This window comes from Cordyceps javanica, chromosome 5, assembly GCF_051103115.1.
Source record: "Cordyceps javanica chromosome 5, complete sequence".
NCBI lineage: Eukaryota > Fungi > Ascomycota > Sordariomycetes > Hypocreales > Cordycipitaceae > Cordyceps > Cordyceps javanica.
The window spans coordinates 2,018,738-2,041,653 of NC_139299.1; the positions used below are offsets into that span (position 1 = coordinate 2,018,738).

The 22,916-nt window shown below is 47.4% G+C and overlaps 6 protein-coding genes across 6 annotated transcripts; 4 read left to right on the forward strand and 2 right to left on the reverse strand.

Moving 5' to 3' along the window:
* Window positions 1-5,468: 5,468 nt before the first annotated feature.
* On the forward strand, window positions 5,469-6,668 carry V2A60_007841 (uncharacterized protein; the record flags this gene model as incomplete). The annotated part of the gene is made up of 1 exon (XM_083259122.1): window positions 5,469-6,668. The coding sequence occupies one exon, from the start codon at window positions 5,469-5,471 to the stop codon at window positions 6,666-6,668; it is 1,200 nt and encodes a 399-aa protein (XP_083115248.1).
* Window positions 6,669-13,014: 6,346 nt separating this feature from the next.
* On the forward strand, window positions 13,015-14,409 carry V2A60_007842 (lipase family protein; the record flags this gene model as incomplete). Its single annotated transcript, XM_083259123.1, has 3 exons — window positions 13,015-13,060; window positions 13,446-13,749; window positions 13,815-14,409. The coding sequence occupies 3 exons, from the start codon at window positions 13,015-13,017 to the stop codon at window positions 14,407-14,409; spliced, it is 945 nt and encodes a 314-aa protein (XP_083115249.1).
* A 448-nt stretch (window positions 14,410-14,857) lies between these two features.
* On the reverse strand, window positions 14,858-15,926 carry V2A60_007843 (amidohydrolase family protein; the record flags this gene model as incomplete). The annotated part of the gene is made up of 2 exons (XM_083259124.1): window positions 14,858-15,569; window positions 15,625-15,926. The coding sequence occupies 2 exons, from the start codon at window positions 15,924-15,926 to the stop codon at window positions 14,858-14,860; spliced, it is 1,014 nt and encodes a 337-aa protein (XP_083115250.1).
* Window positions 15,927-16,501: 575 nt separating this feature from the next.
* On the forward strand, window positions 16,502-17,719 carry V2A60_007844 (fungal specific transcription factor domain-containing protein; the record flags this gene model as incomplete). The annotated part of the gene is made up of 4 exons (XM_083259125.1): window positions 16,502-16,581; window positions 16,654-16,994; window positions 17,050-17,264; window positions 17,321-17,719. 4 exons carry the CDS (start codon window positions 16,502-16,504, stop codon window positions 17,717-17,719), a joined length of 1,035 nt encoding a protein of 344 aa, XP_083115251.1.
* Window positions 17,720-19,463: 1,744 nt separating this feature from the next.
* V2A60_007845 (FAD-dependent oxidoreductase) lies at window positions 19,464-21,082 on the forward strand (the record flags this gene model as incomplete). Its single annotated transcript, XM_083259126.1, has 5 exons — window positions 19,464-19,886; window positions 19,952-20,418; window positions 20,482-20,542; window positions 20,602-20,797; window positions 20,871-21,082. The coding sequence occupies 5 exons, from the start codon at window positions 19,464-19,466 to the stop codon at window positions 21,080-21,082; spliced, it is 1,359 nt and encodes a 452-aa protein (XP_083115252.1).
* Window positions 21,083-21,384: 302 nt separating this feature from the next.
* On the reverse strand, window positions 21,385-22,486 carry V2A60_007846 (Intradiol ring-cleavage dioxygenase; the record flags this gene model as incomplete). Its single annotated transcript, XM_083259127.1, has 4 exons — window positions 21,385-21,564; window positions 21,631-21,824; window positions 21,892-22,130; window positions 22,227-22,486. The coding sequence occupies 4 exons, from the start codon at window positions 22,484-22,486 to the stop codon at window positions 21,385-21,387; spliced, it is 873 nt and encodes a 290-aa protein (XP_083115253.1).
* Window positions 22,487-22,916: the final 430 nt, after the last annotated feature.

The following is a 22,916-nucleotide window of genomic DNA, read 5'->3' on the forward strand; positions in this document are numbered from 1 at the left end:
TCCACCGTTGCATCTTGGGACGCACCATAGAAGTGACTTTGCAACAAGACAGAATCATCACCTTCCAAGTTGGTGAGTGCAGACGCCACCAACTTCCTCGGTAGCAACTAGCGGGACACGGCACTGGCACGGCAGATTGGGATAGTGCAGTGGAGTCTGATCTGTAGCCAGCCTAAAATGATCGCCAAATCGAACAGTAGGACAACGCCCTGAGCCGTCGGGCCAAGTCTCTGGCCGTATGGTTGATAAGCGGTTAGCAGTCAGGTATCATTTTCGCATAGTGGCGGACGGTTTTCCGTAAGCAGTGGCAACGAAATTCGCAGCCCGACGTGAAACCACAAAGAAAAACAGTCGAATGCGGATATGGCCGCTAATGTATATTTGTTTCGGATCATCAATCGTATGAACGCTCTTGTTGGTGGCAATGCAGTCCGGGGTTGAGGGTTGCATACGTACCACTCCACCCAACAAGGTGATGCGGCGATGTCACCAGGCGTGGTGAGAGGCAAAAAGCGATTCCGTGATCGACTGCAAAATAGACCATTAAAGGAAGTAGGAAGGGGGGCTGTTGATGCTACGTTGGAGATAGAACAGAGCTGAGAGTCACAATACTATCGTATCTATACCAGAGTGACCGTCTCCCGAGCACGCGACCTAAGTACTAGAGTTAAAAATCAAGATTTGGGAAATACAGTGGTCATTGCGAAACCGACTTGACTCTATTTTCATAACCTAATAGTTACTACTAAGTGCGGGGGAGGAACAGGGTAGGTACTGATAGCCCCCCGGCTTATGCGATGCGATTACTACCTAGTGGTCGGTATATCGGGCGGCGGTCGTCTCGCTGCCCATGACAGAATTCTGTGAAAAGCCGAATCGCGTACAAGATGAGTTCATAGATTCAAGCGCATGTGTCGGAGATTGCTAATGTGATGAGTTTATTGGCAATATATATGTGCGGGGGAGAAAAAGCCGAGGCCTGATTCTACGGGCCATCGTCAAGCCCGACGGCTAATAAAAGCTGCTAGCCCTGATACATGTCCTCCATGTCGTTACTAATGACCTCTTACTCGACGCCAACCAGATGCTCGATTGACAAATTTCACCGAGGCGAGTCTAGTCGGGATCGGGCTGGTATCATGCCCGGATACTGCAACGTTGCAAAACCCTACGCAAGGTATTGCCGTGATTTACAAGGACAGCTGCTGAACAATCCAAGATCGGCAATCAGGGTGGCGTGCGGGAATTAGGTGACTTGCACTTCACGTGATGGAATTCGCTGCTTGGCTATATATATAGTAATACATTATCTAGATACAGTATATACTATATACTGATCGGCTATCTGTACTTTGTACCACTATTCTGCTGCCTCTCTCGTTAACGTAGACTGATACTTCTATGCGTTCTGTAATATCTCCTTATTGGCGCTATGCTTTTGTAATTTTCAATGCTAGAAAATAGGTACCGCCTGCTAGCGGGGTTAGATTATATCCGTTCTCCTAGGGTTAGTGCCTCAAAGAACCCCGCTAAATATTATGCGATTGCTATTACTGTGCGCTGCGCCTAGGGCCGCTTATCGATCGGAATTATTACCGCGTAGCGCACTAATATTCCCTATGCCCTAACGTGTGGTAGCTTAAGGGTAGCCCGCGGTAGGGGAGAGGGGATGTGGGAATAATTTTGAACCCTAGGCATAGGCACGATAATCGAACGATTTGGTCTAAGCTTCTTTACTATGATGTATAGCCTTTATATTAAGTCTTCTAGCTAAATTAGGTATAGACCTATCTTAGAGGCTAGTAGCTACTAGCAAATTGCCCGAGCTAGATCTATTTTGCTAATACCTAACTAACTATTTATTACCTTATTTTTGTTATAGAGATAGAAGATTATATAGAAGTGCTAGTAAGAAGCCTTAACCTTTTTCTTATAAGATCCTGCTAGACTTCCCTCAAACGCTTACTTCTAATAGTGCCTAGCTTATAACGTCTTCTAACACCTCTTTCCGTCTATATCGCTTATCGTGCCGCATATGCGCTCGTGCCTGACTATTATGGCCGGTAATACTCCCGAACTGACTTGCCTGGAGAAGCTCCTGACGGAGCTAATTTAAGCGATTGTGCATCTCCTTCGACTGTGGGACCTCAAAGGGTTTTCCCCGCACTAGCAAACGGCTCAGGCAAGCCTGTCTGCTAATCCTCTTCCGCGATGTGAAGTTTTCATTCTCCCTGGACGGCATCCTCATCGGCTGATAGTGCTAGTAACCCTAGAAATATGAATATAGTGATTTTTGCGCCGGCAGTGTTGTTAGCAATTCTAGGTTTTGAGCACCTACTTTCTGCCGATATGCTAGTAGCGGCAGGCCAAAGTATGCCAGTAGCTACGAGCTGCTAGTAGTGGCTGTCTAGACGGTACTACTAGCCGATAGTTGCTAGTATATGGGTTAAGTAAGATATCAGTAACTAGTAGTTGCTAGTAGAGCTATTAGCTAAGTTACTAGGCTTATCCCTATACTAATAAGTTTAGAACTAGTTTTGCCCGTAGAGTAGTACTAATATATTACTAGTACCTTCTACTTAGCGTACTAGCCATATAGTAATTCCTAGTAACTACTACTACTATAGTAACTAGCACTGCTTATTACTAGTGCTTCTTCCTGTAGACGTGCTAATAACTAGTGCTAGGGGCTAGTATAGCTTCCTTTTACGTACCTACCTCATTACTAGCATACTAACGTATACTAGTGCTAGTAACGTGGATTATGTTTCGACGCTAATCTCTAGTGCTAAGTAGCGTTAGGGGAGGTAGTGCTAGTTAGTACTTTAGAGGTATCTACTTCGAAAAAGTTCGGAATACTAATAGAGATAATATAATATACTCGTGTGTAGCGACCTATACTACTATCTAACTAATTAGGCTTACCGTTATGTAAATCCTATCGAGCTACCTACGAATAGGCTAAGTACTATCGTAACTTCATAATATAAGTATTATAGTGACTTAAACTTCTAAACAGCGGGCACGCTATATTACCTAGCTATGCGCCTACTTCGACTCTCTTCGAGCGGTTATGGTTAGAATAGAACCGCGTAAAAATGTAGCTTAAAGAGGTAACGTGGAGAGGTAGCGTAGAGAGGTAGCGTGGAGAGGTAGCGTAGAGAGGTAGCGTGGAGAGGTAGTGTGGAGAGGTAGGTGGAGAAGAGTAGGGTTTAGTCTGCTGGTAGGCAGCAGGCGATCGCTGTGGGAAGAAAGCGACCGCTATGGGAAGAAAGCGACCACTGTGTTAGGGAACACGGCGGCAGCTGTTTGTGTCGGGAAACACGGCGACCGCTTCAGGGGATACGGCGGCCGCTGTCAGCAGGGAACACGGCGGTCGCTGTGTGTGTCAGGGAACATGGCGGCCGCTGTGTCAGGGAACGCGGCGACCGCTGTCTGTGTCGGGAAACACGGCGGCCGCTGTCTGTGTCAGGGAACACAGCGACCGCTGTGTCAGGGGAGACAGCGACCGCTGAGTGTAGCACAACAGGGACTGCTGTGTCAGAGAAGACTAGGTGCTCTGAATAACACGGGGGCCATCCCCTAAGAAAGACAGCGACGGAAGTGCTAGAAGCCTGGAAAGTCAGCAGAGAAGGGCCGCGTGGAAAGGCAGCGCGTGGAAAGGCAGCGCGTTGAAAGTACTGGGCAGCTTGCAACGCGGCGACAGTGGTAGCCTAGAAACCGCACTGTTATAGGCGACTATCATCCGCTGAATGGCTCTATTAGTCGATGATTACCACTGACGCTAGCACGGCTAAGACTATTTAGCACTGATCCTCCCTGTCATTATTAGTTTTAAATTTGCTATAGTAGCTATACGGATACATACTCTGTAATTATCAATAGCCGCGTAGGTAGCTTAAAATATAGAATCCACAAGATAAGAGAATCAATAAACTAAGAACAGATGAGTCAGAGAGGGTAGTTGAGAATTAATGTGAAAAATTAGGAGAATAGATGAGTAAGAGAGGGAAATTAAGAGTTAATATGAGAAATTAAGAGAATAGATGAGTAAGAGATGGTATGTAAGAATTAATACAAGAAACTAAGAGAATAGATGAGTACGCGAGGGTAATTAAGAATTAATGGGAGAAATTAGGAGAATAGATAAGTAAGAGGGTAATTAGGAATTGATGTGAGAAATTAAGGTAATTAAGAGAGGGGGCTCAAGAATTAATAGAAGAAATTAAGCGAATTGAGTGCGCAGACAGTTCGGTCGCAACCACCGTTTATTCACCGCCGAGGTGGTGCCTCTACCCGCAGTTCCCTCCCGCAACTTGCCTAACCCGTTGTCCCGCCTTAATCAGTGGGCAGGACTCACCGGCTAGCACGATGCATGAATTTTACTTTTCTAGGCGAAACATCAAATACCGGATGTCCATCGAGTTTCAACTAGAACATTGGAACAGGGCGCAAAGAGGAAGGTGCGGTACAGAGTCGTAACGCGCCATAACGTCTCCTTTTCACCGTCCTCGGACTTGCCATGGTCCGTAACGATACTATGGTGCAGGCACCATGCCAGAGTGTCTGCAGGGACTGTATCCGAATTCTGCAACAAGCAGCTACGCTGTTTGCATCCGAATCGATGCGGAAACCCTCTTTCACGGTGTTTGACACCAAATATCATTCACGATTGACTGCTAACGCGTCTTCTGCAAGCTGTCATTTGTGCTCGCTCCTACATGCAAATGTGCCCCGGCTTTCAGCGCCTCTTTGCTCCGATGAGATATTGGTATTGGCAGTGTCCGAAGCTAGGCATGATCCTCGTGCCGCAACTCTGCAACTAGTTGGCTTCGATAAAGGAAGACTGCAGAGGCAACTGCAATATGGGGACACTTTGAGGATACAACATGGTAGGAGCGCTATCTTCACGCAACCTGGGATACGCTGAAGTGATCACTGATAACGTCGTTCCAGCTGCACATGGAAGTGTCAAAACTCTCGAATCAGCTTCCACCTGGAGTTTGGAAACATTGAATTGCCTGAGGGACTGGCTGCTCGGCTGCGTCTCTTCTCATTTCGACTGCATCAATTTAAGAGCAGTTCGCAAGCTTCCTCGAAGGTTAGTAGATGTCAGGCCAACCGGAGCTGGCCACCAACCAATGAGTGCTATCGGGCAAGACGAGTTCGATCGTCTAAGCCTCGATAATTGTCACGACGTCCGCGTTGTTTCAGCATCAAAGTCTCTACGCTCAGATACAATGTACTTAACCCTCAGCCATAGATGGGGCAGCCCTCCGAGTATATTGCTTACGGCGAAAACATCTTTCCTGCTCGCCGGCGATATTACTCCATACCTTTTGAAATCTGACGATGCATCAGTATTTCGGCACGCCATTCACGTCACCAGGACATTGGGTTTTCGCTATATCTGGATTGATGCTCTATGTATCATGCAAGATGATCACCGGGAAAAAACGGCAGAGATCATGCAAATGGACGAAATCTACTTCAACTCGATGTTAAACATATCTGCAGCAGAGGGGCAGAGCAGCGAAGGGCTAGTATTTGCTCGAAAACTGTCCCACACGAACCCATGCAGATCAACAGTGCAAGTCCCCGATACCCAAGAGTGCCTGGACCTGAAGGTATTTCCCGAGCGATGGTTCCTCCGCCCTGGAGAGGCGCCTTTGAGCAACCGCGGTTGGGTGTTCCAAGAACGAACCCTTGCGCCACGTATTGTGCAGTTTGCCAAGGACCAGGTATTCTGGGAATGTCACTCACTTTTGGCATCAGAGGTTTTGGTGCAAGGGCTGCCGTGTGCGAGAGCTCTGCATTCGACCAAGGGTATCGGACTCAGCCCAGACTTAGGCGATGCATTGCAAATCAGATCAAGATGGTATGAGCTTGTTGAGGAATATTCTCGGACTATGGTCACTTTTCCTGAAGACCGATTGCTAGCCATTTCTGCAATTGCGAAACGGTTCTGCATTGCTATGTTCCTTGACCCTTCGGACTATGTGGCTGGTATGTGGAAGGATGATCTGCCGCTGTCGATGCTTTGGGGGCAAGAACCGCACCTCGGTAGAGCCGGCCCAGAACCAACCAGTATCGGATGTGAGATAAAGTATGCGCCGTCATGGTCCTGGGCGTCCGTTTTGGCTCCTATCGTGATGCTCGACTTCGAAGCTCCATTCGTGCCTAGCACGGAGGTCTTGGGCCTCGCGTTTGCCAGAAAATCCCCCAATTTTTTTGACGGAACCGATTCTTGCCACCTTCATCTGCGCGGCCCACTGACGAAATTTTGCCGACACCTGCGCAATGGCGAAGCATGGGTACAAATCGGCGAAGACGCTAAGTTTCAAATTTTTCACGAATTCAAGATTGAACAAGGCAGTAGTATCATAATTTGGTGGGACACGGTCCGAGAGATTGTTTCTGACGAGTTCTTCCTTCTACACATTGCTTCCGAGCACAGCGTGGACGGACCAATCGAACGCGGGGTCGTGCTTTGCAAAGCAATGGACAAAGGTACATTTTATCGGGTTGGTTCATTTATGATCCCGTTTGACAGTGCATACTCAGTTTTGGATCTTGAGCAAGCTTTCAAAAGCTCCTCACATTTGCTCGATGAAGACGATTTTCTCGAACGCAGGCTAAGCGGAAAATGTGTGATTGACATCATTTGACATGATACGGCGCTAATATTTGCAAGTTCGTATGTCTGCATCAAATCTGTTGATCTTGATATCCATACAAGAGTATTTTCGCTGTGCAGTTACTGATCTGTAAACGTATCGACCAGAAACTCGCGAGCGATTAACAATTTTAAGAAGCTGTGACGAGAGACCGGATTTAGACTGCCAGGGAACGAAGCTTGCTCTCCTGGAGCGCACTATCGTTCATTTATATCTTAATGGCACGGTGGCAATATATATTCGAGCAGACAGTTTGGGAGTTTCAAACAGCAGCCTCAGTGCCCCGCGGTTTTCTCGCGCAACGATGGTGCGAGTTGCCATAAGAAAGACATAAGTACAATGTGCGCGGGCTTTAGACCTTCTTCCGAACAAGAGGGGTTCTGAGAGGACAAGGAACCCCCCATCTGTGGCTTCGGTCGAATCGATTATCAATTGCATGACCCGAAACTTCCGTAGCTCTGACGGGTTAACACGACAGGAACCGCCTTGTAGCTTTGCCGGACGCCTTGATTGAGCACTGCATAAAAATCTCGACGATTGAGAAACAACCTCGTACCGCGCACCTCCTGAGCGAGGCGTCCAAGACAGTTAATGACAATGTGCTGACATATGGTAGCCTGAGGCGCTCCCAAAACCTCCCTTGCGTTTTGGGGGTTGGTGAGGATGGGTATCTAACCGGTTAGGCTACGATGGCTTCACACAAGTGAGCAAGCTGCCGGGCAGCCACTAATTTTACAGTCGTAGCAATTTTCAACTTATTAGCTCCGGATCGCGTTTAGACATAAGCTAAATTGAGAATACATGTAACGTGTAAATAAGGAAAACACCTAAAATATTATAAGTGCCTCGATTACGACTTAGTAACGACCCTCCTTACTACTTTTTTCTGCTGTCGCCCTCTGCGTTTCTGTTCATGTTATTCTGCCTGCCATTATCTCCTCTTTACGACTTAGTCCGATGTCCTAAGACTCACCCCATAAACTCGCTCGATATAGCTTCGAAAATAATCTATATAGACAAACTTCTCTTAGCTACATTTCAGGTGGCTATACCGAATGGCCTCACCACGTCGCGCGGCAGTCTCTTAGCAGGCTAGGTATATGTCGTCAAAATAGTTGTTTAGTATAGGTAGGTAATAGTACTCGAACCTTTGCGCCTCATCTAGCATTTGCTTATCGCTAATATAATCTAGGCACTACGTTACCTCTATAAGAAGTAGAAAAGGATCTAGCTTAAGATCTAGCTTAGATAATATATTGCTTTTAATTAACTCTAGCTTAGTAGACGCCTTAATCCTAGCTAGCCGCTTCGCGCGTCTAGTTTTACTCGTTTCCTTCTTATCATAAAGAGCTACTATTAAGTTAATAGTCTTAACTCTATTTTTAACGAGCTCTTCCTCTATCTAGCTATTAGGCTACAGACAAAGGATTTCAGCTAGTCTTACCTATTCTAGTATAGTAAGGTCTATTACGGGCTACTCATATTCCTCTTCTATATCCCCTCGGGCCTAGGCCTTAATGTCCTAGGTAGGATAATTATAGAAGTAATATTCACGATATTCTTTTATGACTATCCTTTTATTCTATATCCTCTTATTTCTAATATTATCTATAAGTACTTATATTTAGTCTTTATACTTATTATCAGTAATTTAATATTATCCTTACTTAAGTAATATATACTCCTCCTCCTACTTTATAATTTTAGGGTTAGATAGCTAGTTCGCCTAAACTTTCTTAGGTACTATATCTCTTATAGCACGAGGGTCGTGGGTTAAGCTTATATATATAAATATGCAGAAGAGTTAGCTTTGCTTTTCCTCCTCTAAGAACATATTCTAGAGATTAAAGTTAGTAATCTTATTTAAATATATACTAAAAAATATTTTAAACCTAGGTTTATACTATATTATCTAATCGTAGACTAAATCTATTATATTACCTAATAGCATATATTTTAGTATAGATAACTTTAGTAGCATATAAGAGGTTAACTATACTATTTATAGCGTTCCCTATACCTCTTTAAGTAAACCTTAGCGTCTAAGCCTTCTCGTAGCCTAATTCGAGGCTCTATTAGCCTATATTATAATTTAGCTTAGAGTATAGTATTACCTTATCTTTAGATAGCGTTATATTATTAATATAACGAAAGATAGGAATTTTTAATTTTTCTCTCTACTAGCGTATTAGTATATAATCTTAGGGACCCTAAATATCCTTTAAGAGGAGACTATATATATTAGTAAGGTAAGCTATATCGAACATATAGTTATATAGTACTAATACTACAATAACTATAATCGCGTTAAATATTAGCTTCCTTATAGGCATAAAGAAAAAGATTATCCTAATGTTTATAATTAGTAGCTATTAGATAGAAGTAGAGTAATATAAGGTAGAATATATGGCTTTAGCTTATTATCTACTCCTTTATAGTAAATAAATTTAATAGCTATAGCTAGTATAGGCTACCTCGTAGTAGGGTATTATATAAGTATTAGAAGAATATCCTTATAGTAGAGAGCTTTAGGATAGCCTCTCTTAACTATCTCTTATAAAAGTATCTACTAGAGCTCCTTTAACTGCTTATCTAGCGTCTAATCTAAGCTATAGTTACTCTCTACTTCCTATATAACCTTCTAACTAAAGAGTATTTCTTAAGAGCTATTCTTTAGACCTTTTCTCTTATTATCTACTAACTCTAAAGGTCATACCCTAGTATAGCATAGGAGTTAGTAGTAGCTAGTTAACTAGATCCGATAACGCCTAAGGCTAAATACGCTCGTATTATACATAATATTGAATATTAGGATAACTCGAAGACTATTAACGTTAAGGATAGGCTTATTATCGATATTTAGTAGTTAGAGATTAAAGCGAGGTATTAGAACATTATAGTAATACTAGGCTATAGTTAGTATATATAACTACGAGCTCTAGCTTAGTAGGCTTTGATACCTTATAGACTTCCTTTATATTATTCTTATCTATATAATACCTTATAATAGTCATATAGAGCTATTAGAACTAGCAAATATATTCTTCTAACGTACTCTACAACTAGACTTTATAGTTCCTATAGACAAAAAGAAAAAAGTCTATTATTATAGCGTAGGTTAGATTAATAATCGTCGCTCGCTATTCGCCAACCTTCTTCTTACTATAGTAGCTATACTAATATTAGTTATAGGCTCTAAGATAGAGGGAGCTAAGGTAGTCATAGTATACTATTTCTATTTTCTAAAGATACTAAAGACGTTAATTTACGTCTTAGGAGAGTACTTAGGCTTTATAAATTAAATAGTGCTAAGATACTCCTAGTTCGTGGTATACTACTTAGCTAATAGTGGCGTTAGCTTAGGTGCTCTTTTAAGCTACTTAGCTACTTAAAACTAGAGAAAGTCGAGGTAGTAGTTATCTAGGGCATTTGCCTATAGCGCGCGAGTAATAGCGCTTAGTATCGTGGATATATCGTTTCTATTAAGAGGGTAGAGAGTTAGCCTAGGGAAGAGGTCTAAATAGATTTAAGGTAATAGAAAGAGGTAGAAGAATAGGAAGCGAGGGTACCACTACTCTATATACTATAGTACTAGCTATTCTAGTGGTAAAGGCTATTAGAATACGTAGGCACTAAAAATAGCATAATAGCGAACGTATAGTAGGAAACGTAAATTAACGTAGTAGGCTCCTAGTGGGGGCGAGGAGGGGAAGGGGAGGGGGCAGGGGAAATAGGAATAGGTAGCCAACCGCTAGAAGTACTTGGTACCTAATAGGGGTCTGGCTGGAGCGGGACGCCCTTACTATTTTGGCCGCTAAAAATAGCGGCAGAACCCGCCGGATTTGGTAGCTCTAGCAGCGTATCTTGCATTTAATAAGTAATATTCACACCCTTGCCGGGTTTAACGTCATTCCCACAAAAGAAAGTTGATTAGAACCATTTTCGCCTATGGCAGCATAGGCTAGACCCATTTGGGTACTTAAGCTAATTAGTCAATGACTCGTGTTTTGACGGATACAGATTACAATACAAGTTGGCTGTACGCATCACTTACAGACTATGTAAGCACATGCTCCTTGTGTTTATGCGCCATGCTCGATATTGGAATTCAGGATGCGCAGCAAAACTATTACTGATTCTGAGATTGATTCCCGAATCCATCAGGCCGGCCACGATCCCACACGCCAATTCTTTCCTTTGCTCCTGTGGGCTTTAAATGACCGAATTTGTTTTACCAAGACAGTCGTTCAGTTCAGCCTGACCGACCCAGCCAGTCACTGCCATAAATGTCCGTCTCGTGCTCCATACTGGTCTTTGCTACTTTGTTTACTTGAATTTTGGCCGAATGCGTAACATTGGAGCTGTGACACCCTTATTTTGCCAATGATAAGATATAGGAGCGGCTGATAGGTCGCCAATGTGGATGGATTTGACCCAAGACTTGCTCGCTCATCAAAACAGCCACTGGTCTACAAGTATGATACTGGGTTTCTATGTGCGTGTGAAAGTAGCGAATGCCATCATTCATTTGTGCAAAACTTTGGGGACCATTAGCTTTATACGCGAGCGGTATTCTCCATATACACTATATTCACAATCCCTGACGGCGCCGACTCAACCGCAAGCCTAGAAAGTGTCCGCCACTAATTCGCACTATGAGCTGATACGTATGGACTGGCCGTCAATCTAGTCATGGATTTCAGGCCAAGGGCGCATAGTTCTTGACGAGCATACGACACCATTGCCGGAAAGACGCAAAGGCCTGTTTCTCATAGTAAACCCATTCCCCCTTCACATTCCTCTCCAGCCTTTCAAGTTGCATTGTTGCCTGGCTCCCGGTCTAGCCCTAACCTGTTTGATCAACGGCTTCTAGAATTCTGACTTCTTCCGTACCTGACTGTACTCGCGCTGGATCCCCCACGGTTCTTCCCCTGGCCAATCCGGCCATGCCATGCCCATGTTGTTTGTCTTTTTAGCTGGTACATGGCGGCGGCGACAATAAATCAATGAGATGTTCCTTCTTTTTGGCATCATATAACTAATGATATAGGTTCAACGTATTCATACAACGCAAATGGGACAGTCTCGTTTCCCGCCATTCGGCCGATTTTAAGATTGTTATACCTGCTCGTGTGCACTCTGAGATTCCAGCGCAGTCTGTCTCCAGTTTTATGGGAAACGTTAATTCGCGACAAATGAGTTACTTTTGCTGAGCGTCAACAGCCAACCGAGTGAGGCGCAGAACAAGTCTACACAAGAGCCAACCAGAGACTGACATGTACATTCTCATGTCATCCGGACAACTACGGGCTAGTTTTCAACTATATTGCCTAAACTTTGAAGTAGAAGTGATATCGCGTCTGGTGTGAAAGCATATAGAGTAATTGTCTCTGAACTTTTCAGAGTCTCCTGCCCTTCCTCGACAGCCCGACCCGGTCTAAGTTGTGTTGGTTTGTGGGCCAACAGGTATATGATTGTGTACCTTGAGGTCTGACGTCACCGTGTGAGCTTTGTATCCTTCCGGAAATATGCCAGGGTTCAGACAACTACGAATGGCCCACTTCCTAAAGCTCTTCAAGGTTCGACTGAAATATACTCAGTATACAACTACAAGATCATATTCTCCCTATGTATTGATAGTATCTATTAGAAACCTCCATGTTTCTAATTATTTTAACATAAACTTCTCAAATGCGTCTTCATCAAGTGCATGAGTATTTCTGGTTTTTGGCGTTTACAGTTAGTAGGGCTCACTGCTCGCACTCCGTAGGTTTTGAGATATCTTGTAAAGAGAGAGAGATCAGTGTCAGGTCTCACGAATAGCCAAAAGTTACTTGCCTATCGCTTCTGGTCTCTCATGAAATGAAGAAACGGCTCCAAAGCTATAAGTTACGAGCCATCATGGTCCTTGAGCACCGTAACCATCATACGAGGGTAGAGTCATTCACATGTTGCTGGATGGTGAATTCGTCTTAACGGATCCCTCCGGCGGCGCCATTAATATCAGTGAAAAGAGATTAAGCCCTAAGCCCGTTGCAACGTTTTTCAACGAGCTGCTAGCCCGGTCAGGGCCGGCAATAGCAACCTCTCTGATTCGTCGATTCGTGCCTTGGCAATATAGACACTAGTCAGTTTCCCTCAATAGAACAAATGAAGCGCTGACTTGTGTCTCCCGGTTGGGAGTCTCTCTGCATGACACACATGCCGTGTATACTCGGCCCTCGGCACTCGGCTCATTACTCATCTCACTTTATTCTACGAGTAACGAAGCACTGATACCACTCGATTCTATTCAGACATGGTATCGCATGATCTGGTGCGTACTGTGTGACATGACATGGCCAAGTTTCGCAGGGATGTACTTCGAGTGGACGACCGCCAGGGTAGACTTCCGCTGAGAACAGAAATCATCCGATGACAGGTACTCAGTAACTCTCACAACAGTCAACAAGCTATAAATACACAACCATCTCCTCTGCGAAACCATCCCCTACCATCTGAGCTCTCCACCCTACTCTACTCCGTCGAGCTACTTATTGGCTGTGATACACCACCTTGAAATCCTTCGTCTTGGAAATTATGCAACAAACTGTTTTCTTTGTTTTGGCTGCAGCTGCTTGTCCTCTAGCCTCACCAGCAGTTGTGGCACGCACGCGTAAGGATTTCCTAAGAATTCTCTCGCAAAATTGAAGCAAATGGACAATCTGTGCATTGCTTCTAAATGCTAGATTGGACCAGAGACAGTTACAGAGACTAAAATAGTCACAGCCATCTCCGACAGAGCCTCACCCGCCGAATTCCAATTGTTCTCACAATACTCCTTTGCGGCTTGCTGCAAGCAACTGTTCAATACTGTCGCAGGATCGGCAGTCTGCGAGGATGACAAAAACCCGATCTGTGCCGACTTTCAGGGAGCAGTCACTGTCCGCGAGTTCAGCAACGAGGACTTCTATTCTATCGGGGGCTATGTCGCCATAAACCCTACTCAGAAGCATATTGTCGTTGCGTTCAAAGGCTCCACATCCTTCGTAGATGTGATGTCGGACCTGACCAAAAATCTGGTACCAGCTACGTAAGCGATGAATCTTTTACTCCCACACCGCAATCAGTTCTAGACTAGTTGACAACTCCCGGCAGAGACCTTATCCCCGGATGCAAGCATTGCAGCCTTCATCACGGGTTCAAGAACGCCTTTTCCACCGTCAAGGATGCCGTGGAATACACCGTCAAGAGCGAACTCAGAAAGCCTGAGCAAAAGGCCTGGCGCGTCGTCGTCACTGGGCATTCTCTGGGAGGCGCGGTAGCCACTATTGCAGCAGTTTACCTGCGAACCCGAGGAATAGCGTGTGATCTGTACGCGTACGGCTCGCCGCGCGTGGGCACCGAGGAGTTTGCCGATCTTGTGACGAATGACAATAACTTCTCGGCTCGCATTACAAACGGAAATGACGTTGTGGCCGCGCTCCCATGGTCTTCAGTTTTCCAGCCCGGTTACTACGCCCATATCTTTCCAGAATACTGGTACAAGGACGGGCAGCTGGCGACCTCGGAGGGCTATGAGACCGCCGTCACCAAGTGCAGCAGCAAGGAAGAGTGTGCAGGCCCGAACTGCGGCAGAGCCGACATTTTCAACGCGTTTGCCGCCCAGCTCACGTGTAGCAGCTCCGACCACTTCAAGTACATTGACAACGCGGTGCGGCTCTGTCGGGGCGTTCTCCAGACCGGGAATTAAGACCCCAGGTATGCCGCTACTGACCATGAGGAGCTCCAAAGTCCTCGGAGGAACGGGCCAAGAATCGGAGAAGAAATGAAGAGTGCAGAAGCAAGAGTTAGAGTGCAGATTAATCACGCTTTAGGATGCAGCATATATACGTCCTACCAGGATTTGGCGCTGACGGAGTGGGAAATGGCTCGAATGCTTTTCTGAGAACATTGCGGAGAAGCTACCAGATCCTGCACCACCTGCATTCCATGGCATGATGCAGTGAAAATGGTATCACCTACATTATATAAAACTAATCAATAAATCTTTCCAATCTTCTAAATATACCATTGTGTCCGATGAAACCAACAAGATGGTTGAATCAGAATGGGTACCGATTTAGAGGTAGCTAATTATATATATAAAAGTCTATCTTGTGCTAGAGTAAGTTTGTCGTCACTGCATTTAAGTTCCAGTTTTATGCCTCAGAATCCTTGAAGGTCTCGAGTTTGAACAGCTTCTTGGCATTGTCGCGGCCAATCTTTGCGACGTGGGCTGCATCCTTTAGCTCGACCTTGTCGTACCAGTCGCATGCATCGCCGAATGATTCGAATGGGTAGTCGATAGAGAACATGATGCGATCTGCGCCCATCTCCGTAATGCAGTACTCGAGAGTCGGCGTCGAAAAGTGACCACTTGTCGTGATCCAAATGTTCTGCGCAAAGTATTCACGGATGGTCTTCTTGCAGTCAAGGCCGAGAGGCTTCTTGACGTCCTCGAACCAATGATTGATGCGCCAGAGATCGAATGGCAGGTGCTCACCAAGATGACCAATCACGACTTGGAGCTTGGGATGGCGGTCGAAAACGCCGTTTGTGACCATGCCCAGCAGGTGAAGGCTGACACCCTGGGCAAAGCTCAGGGGAGGGCCGATAAGCCACTTGCGCTTTGCCCAGAGCTTTTCGTAGATTGTGCCAGTCGGGTTACGAGGGTGAAGGTAGAATGGTACATCCAGATCTGTGACCGTTGACCAGAAAACGTCCCACTCTGGGCCGTCGTAGAAGACCATGTCGTCGCCGTCAGGTCCAGCGCGCTGCGTATCGTTGACGAGAGCGCCCTTGAATCCAAGCTCAGTCACGCAGCGCCTCAGCTCGGCCGCGGCTTCAGCCGGATCATGCATGGAGAGTGTGCTGCATAGCTGTGAGATTCCGCCCTGTCGAGTGAACTTGGTCGCTGTTGACTCACGCAAAGGCACCCAGTCTGTCCGGGTGAGGCTTGATGGCATCAGCAATATAATCATTGATCTCTGTCGTCAGGGCGCGAGCTTCGGCAGCATCCCATATGTCTTGGACACCGGGGGCAGTGTAAGATAGGATCGTATATCCGACGCCGTGCTTGTCCATGTTTTGGATTCGCGTCTCCGTGACATCCGTCATCTCGTGGGCATGCTTGTCGGGGTTGACAGCAAAGAGCGACGCCCACCAGCGAGTCTTTTCGTGAAGACGCGGCAGGGCAAATGCCTCCTCGAAAGCTACTTTTCCGCGCATTGTGATGAAACTGTATGTGTAGAGAGAGCAACGATACAGGGAGTGTTACCAGAAGCTCTGCTTCCCGATGTCGACGGCCGAATTGCCCGCTTTTGTAGCCTTGTTCGCATCGCTGCATCTCGGACTAGCCCCCTCCGTGCCGTGCAACATCCGCTGCCGCATGTCACAGCTTTCCACTCCCCCGTATTAACGATCAGACACTATCCATAGCTATCCTTGGCTATGCGACGGGGAAGCCTTCCATGGTTTGGGGTAAAGTGGGTATGCAAGGTACATTGCCGAACAGTGCGGATGGCGACTTTGTGGAGGAATTTGACTATTCGCACTATGTAGTGCTCAGGCCTAGCCGACCATTCCATTGCAAAGCTTGGTCAAACAGATTACGAATGATAGCGAGCACATTGCGAGCAAGTTCTTGTGCTCTCACTCTGATTCATTCAATCAGACCAATAATCCTGTTGCGAGCATATCGCCATTGCCAGAAACGCCCACTCCGGATGGATCACATTTATTTCATCAGCCATACTTAATCGTCTTGTGCAAATGAGCGTCGCATCGTAGCTTGCCTTGTCGTCATGCCACGACCCAAAGTTCACCCCAGTCAGCGAAAGCGGGCGGCGGAGGCCTGCAACTTCTGCCGCATGTCCAAGAAGAAGTGCAGTGCCACAGTTCCTTGTACGGCATGCCAAAGGCGTGGGATTGGCCATACATGCTATCTCACCCATAGCCCACGGGCCTCGCGTTCGGCAGCCCGGAAAGCACAGGAGCCATTGGGAACAGGCTCTCCCGTAACAAAAACACCCACTGCTGCGCGTCGCAGCTCTGGAGCAGACACCGAATGGCCGCTGGATGACAGCGGTCGTTCATGGTTGCCGCATCAGCCACCCCTTCCCGTGCAACAGGAAGCCTATCAGCCCATATCGCCGTCTGAGTCAAGGACAGCGGCAACCGACACGAATAATCTAGAGGTACACCTATCGCCACTGCGCAATGTCGCGCAGCGGGAAACTCAGGCTCTGGGAAGCGAGTCTCACGCACGCATGCTGCTGAACCTGAGGGGTGAGCGAGGTAAGCCCGGCTTGCTCCTAGATCTATGGCTACGCTAGCTTACAGATCGATTCAGTTTACATCGGAGAGGCCGCGCCTATATCCTTTCTTCAGTTTGTCCGCGATACCGTGGCAGCTCAAATTGGACCCTCTCAATTCTCTCACAACGATCAGAGCGAGAATATGCTCGAGAATGAGCCTACAATCAATGGCTCCAACGTCCCAACGCCTGGGTTGATAGAACTAGATGAAGAACAACGCAGTTCATTCGTCGAAGTTTATCATACTTCTGTAGGTCCAACGGCCATTCGCTACAGTAATCTGAGACCCCTATGCTGAGAAAATAGACTGGTGGCTTTCTGGATTTGTTTTCCCACGAGGAACTCAAACAGATCTCCTTGATTCCGGGAGAAGAACGTCCTGAACATGTCCATCGGCACATTGAAGCTGTCGCTTCAGCTGCAATTGCGATCGGGGCGCAGTGCAAATCACCACTCGAGTCTCAACAAGTCGGTCAGGCCTACTTTCGCCGCGCGCAACGAAAAGCATTCTCAGGCATGCTCGAAGATCCCAACCTGAATATCGTGCGTGTATTTCTGCTCATGGCATATTATATGCTTGGTTCATGCAGAAGGAACTCTGCATTCATGTATCTGGGAATCGCCTCGCGCGCGGCAGTGTCGCTTGGTCTCCATAGTAAAGACTCTTATGAAGACATGAGCGATGTCAATCGCAACAATCGGTAGGTAGAGCCGACGGTATCTTTATACATTGCTTCTCACCTAACAACACACAGATTAAAAATCTGGATGAGTCTATGTACTCTAGACATGACTGTGAGCTCGCTGCTTGGTCGTCCTGCCGCAACATCCGGCCTACGAACTGAATTAGACGAATCTCACATCGGTGCCCTTGCCAATAATGAAGACGAAGACTTGGCAGCTCTTTTTGCAGTCTACGGGATTCTTTCTATCACCACCGACGTAGTGGAAATTTTATACAGGAAAAAGGTGCCTTCAGTGGCGCTCATTGAAAGATCATTTGCCCGAATCGAAGATTGGAGTCGAGCAATCCCCAAATCCATGCGGACGAGACCAAGTACAACGGCGCGTGGCACACCGAATCGCCAGGACGTCTACAGACTGCACATATCGTGTTTATACTATTTTGCTGTGACTTTGGTTTCTCGGCCGATTCTGATATCACAGCTGACTTCGCAGCCGAATGCATCAGCAACTACATTGTCGCCCCTGGCGTCAGCCTGTCTGGATGCCGCAGTTTTCCTGGTACAAACATGTACAGATGCTAAAAAAACAGACAATCTGTTTGGAAGCTTGTGCATCATCAAGTTAGTATTTTTTACTCTCAGTGTCTTTTAGAATACTGACATTTCTTCCACCAGAGCTTTGGTGTTCGCGGCAGGCTTAATACTCGGGTTTGACATGTTTGCCAAGCGCGAACTGGACTTTGAAATAGAAAATGCCTTTTCGGGCGCAAAAGAGACACTAGATTTTATTTCTGAGCAGAGCTCCCAGGCAGCGCATTACGCAGAGATACTTGGCTTGCTGTCGAGCGCAATCGCTGAGCAACGTCGCAAAACAGCGTCGCAAGGCCGAAGCAAACTTGTCAGTCGCTTATTCCCTTCTACTGGGGACGAGACAATCGGACAGAGTGATGCTACACAGTTGCGGTTCTCCGAGGGTGCTACACAAGGCGTTGGTGATCGTCTAGTAGCAGATGGGCCGGGCCATTGGCTGTTAGGACAACCACAAACATTATCTGCCGAGATGGAAAGCGACTTTATAGGCGGATGGGATGTGCTCGACTTATCTCAGTGGGATAACTTTCCATTTCATAGCCCGAGAAACTTTGCAAACGATGGGTAGGCAGAATAGGCAGGGTACAGAGTAGCTGGCTATATTTCTGAAGCATCAGCTCTATGCAGGAATCATAGAGGTGGTTCGGTCGGTAATGTACATAACTTTATATTGTTGCCGATTTGCGAACTCCTCCTATTTTTCGCTGCTTCGTTTTAGCAGTAATATGGGAAAGTGTATTATATTGCAAGGCGGCAGCCTGGCGGGAATGTCGGGTCATCAACCAGAGCGACCACAATATGCCCAGAGACATGGCCTGTATAGCTTCGCGGTGCGTAACTTTGCTATAATCGGCGCTGTCTTCCGTCATTGAACAGCGAACGCGAGGTCATTGGAGATAATTCAACAGCACTAGAGCGGGATGTCGGGTAGTGCACCGTAGCCCACCACACCGGCGCCGACATGTGTACTCTGTTCTTGGGAGGCATCTTCCGCCCGTATCCGCAGCATGCATTCAGATGTACAATTGATGTAAAGAGTGCGTTGACCAATAAAAACTTGGTCATATGCTCCAAGCCATAAATACACAGCTTTGCAGCCATGCCTAGTCCCGGGTGGTCCAAGATATCTGATTAAGAGCATACCACGAAGCATTCAACTAAACCGCGTCACTATGGGATCCAACACACCTTCCACCTGGAGGCAGCTTGATGTCGGCGTTGTCGGCGGCGGCATCGGCGGCATGTCCGTCGGTATTGCCCTCCGACGCGCCGGCCACAGAGTCACAATTTATGAGAAGCATGATTTTGCTGGCGAGGTTGGCGCCTCAGTCTCGTGCGCCGCCAACGGCACGAGGTGGCTGCACGAATGGGGCGTCGATGTCGCAAAGGGCGACCCTGTTGTCCTGAAGAAGCTCATCAACCGAGACTGGAAGACGGGCGAGCCTGTCAGTGTCTACGATCTGGATGACTACGAGGAGCGCTGGGGGCATGTGTACAACATGTTTCACCGCCAGTACATGCACACCATGCTCAAGGACTGCGCTATGCAGGAAGAAGGGAGCGGTATCCCGGTCAAGTTGATTGTGAACCACCAGGTACGTGCCTCTCTCCCAGCCTGTCAAGGTCGCGTAGTACCACGACTAAAGAAGCCGCTCGACAGTGTGAGAGCCTAGATCTGGAAAGCGGAACGATCCGCTTCAAGAACGGTGTTTCGGTGCAGCATGATCTCGTGGTGGGCGCGGACGGCATCGGTTCCGCCGTCCGCGGTCAGCTGGGGATTCACCCCGAGAAGCGACCGTCCGAGTCCAGCTGCCTGCACGCCAACGTGCGCACAGAGGACGCCGTCCGCCTCGGCCTCGTCGACTACTCGCAGCACAGCGCCCTGGAGTACTGGGGGGGCCAGGAAGGCAAGTGGGACAAGATTGTGCTGTCGCCGTGCAACGGCGGCAAGCTCCTCTCGTACTACTGCTTCTTCCCCCGCGAGATGGGCGACTATTCCACCCAGCAATGGGGAGCCGAGAGCCGGCCGGTCGAGGAGCTTCTGGCGCCGTTCCCCCACCTTGATGCGCAAGTCAAGGCTCACCTCGCTATTGGCATTGAAATTCAACCATGGCGATTATGGGTGCAGTAAGTATCACTAAATACAACAATTACCCGTCCCGGCGGCGCTGGCTGACAAAGTCATCAAAGTGACCCGTATCCGCATATTCAAAAAGGCAGAGTGTGTCTCCTCGGCGATGCTGGCCATCCGGTAAGTACTGTCAAACTTGACGGACCTCGTTTTGGACTTGGAGACTAACACGTCTGCAGATGATGCCTCATCAGAGCCAGGGAGCTTGCATGGCGATTGAAGATGCCGCTGCGTTGGGAATCGTCTTTGACAAGCAGCACTTCATAGGCGACATCTCCGAGGCCCTAGGATTATACCAAGATGTCCGCCTACCGCGCGCAACCAGAGTCCAGGCTGCAGCGGCAAAGGCCGCCTATAACATCAATGAGAGAATAGGTACGGCTCACCCGGACTTGCATCGTTGCCGGCCTTTTTTTTTTTTTTTTGGCTGGATTCTGACATTTTACAGGATTTTCGGAAAACAAGGACTGCAAAACTTATAAAGTCGAGGACGAGAGAAAAAAGCTGACTATTGAGGAGCTCAATGCCTACGACATGTACAAAGACGTTGATGAGATGCTGGCCAAGAGACGCGGGACGGTATTTGGCGAGAAATTCTGCCGTGGCCTGCCTCTCGGACTGAGGCTACCCAACGGCGTTGTAGTAGGAGAGGACAATTAGGCGCGTAACACCAGAATGTCTGTTTTATTGCTCTATTCGATACTCCTTGGTGCTGTACAAAATACGGATTAGATTTTCTACCACTTTTTCTTTTTATTTGCACTCTTTTAAATGGATTTTCTTGTTTAGCATCGAGCTGGAGTGATGGGGGAAACTGGCCCCTCACTCCAAAGACAGGACCGCGATGTGCATTGGTATACACTCTTTACAGAAATACATTTTCATAAACACACATTGGAAACTGAAACTGGTAGAGAATACAAATATTCTTACTCATATATTCATGACTGAAACATCTCAATTTAAGCAGTAGCAAGCTTGACGTTGTATTCAAGATCCCACTCCGCCTGGGGGTCGTCCTTCCGAGGCACAAAGTCCACAGTCAATCCGTCCTTGACAGCAAAAACACTGTCATCATCAAGATAATCGGATTTACTGTCGAAAATTTGAGTAGTCAACGGCTTGAAACCTTCCGCGGTTACCTGAAATTTTCTACCGTCAGCCTGACAATCGACAAACAATGCGGAACTTTTGACGGTGACACTTACAATGAGATGAATATGCGCCGGCCTGAACTCATGTCTGTCAAGTAGCTTCAACAGCTTGCCTGCCGGACCATCCATCGGTACCGGATACGGTGTAGGGCGCAGGCAGTAGAAGGAATACTTTCCCTCTGCGTCCGTGACGAAGACGCCTCGAAGGTTGTGGTCAACTTGCTTCTCATCCTGCTGCTCGTAAAGACCTAAACGAAAGAAAAGGACGTTAGCGATTTGTACCTGGAGAGTAGCGATGGCCCGCTGAAGCTTTACCGTTGGTGGAGGCCTGCCAGACATCGACCTTTGCGTTGGCGAGCGGCTTGCCGGTGTTGGCGCAGGTAATCTGGCCGTGCATGAAGGCGACTTGCGCATCGCTCGGCGTGTCAAACGTGATTGTGGTGCCGTTCTCGCGGATCGGGGCGTCGGCTCGCCAGAAAGGTCCGAGGATAGCGGACGAGGTGGAGGGCTGACCGGCTTTGGTAGCCGCGCGAACGGTAATGTCATCGATGAGACTGGAGATTCGAGAAGGAGTCAGAAAACGCAATGGAACTCGCCAGTGTCGAACAGTTTGGAGATAGGGGAAAAAAATCAGAGGGAATATAGCATACGATTCGAGACCAATCACGTCACACAGTAGTTGGCCTTCGTTGCGTCGGTCGTTGCTCATCTGGCCGGCCCAGTTAATCATGTTGACGCCGGCCAGCCATTCGTCCATGGTCAGGTCGACCTCGCGCGCGAAATCGTGAATGTGCTGGATCAAGGCAGACATGATGGTGCGCATTCGCGGGGACGCATTCGGACCCGTCGCGTCGATCACCGACTTCGTGAACTCCTGCCCGAGCGGCTTGCTCTCTTGCTCTGAACTCATGGTCGCTGTCTAGTTGCTATTTTTTTCAAGTCGATTCTTGGTTGGTTAGGGATCGTTGAAATACGTTTGCTGGGAAGAAGAAGCAGAAAAGACCATGTGTTCTACCATGGAGGGTATGGAGAAAAAAGGCTGTGTGCATGCATGTCTGAGGTGAGATTCGAGGGAGCACATATAAGTGCGGTCCCTCTTCCTCTCTCTCTCGCTCTTTCGCTCGTGGAAGCATGTGCACCAAAGGCGCGAATCCCCTCCAATCAGCTCATTTTCATTACATTCGAATCCTTTTGCGACATCAGGCACAGCGACGCATGGGTAGTGGCGGGGCCGCGTGTCGGGAAGTGCACCTAGTTGGGCTACGGCAGCGACGGATCGTCGACTCCTCCCCCGCATCTTAGCTGCCGATTTGCTCCCTCAGGAAGAAGGGAGGAGGCGT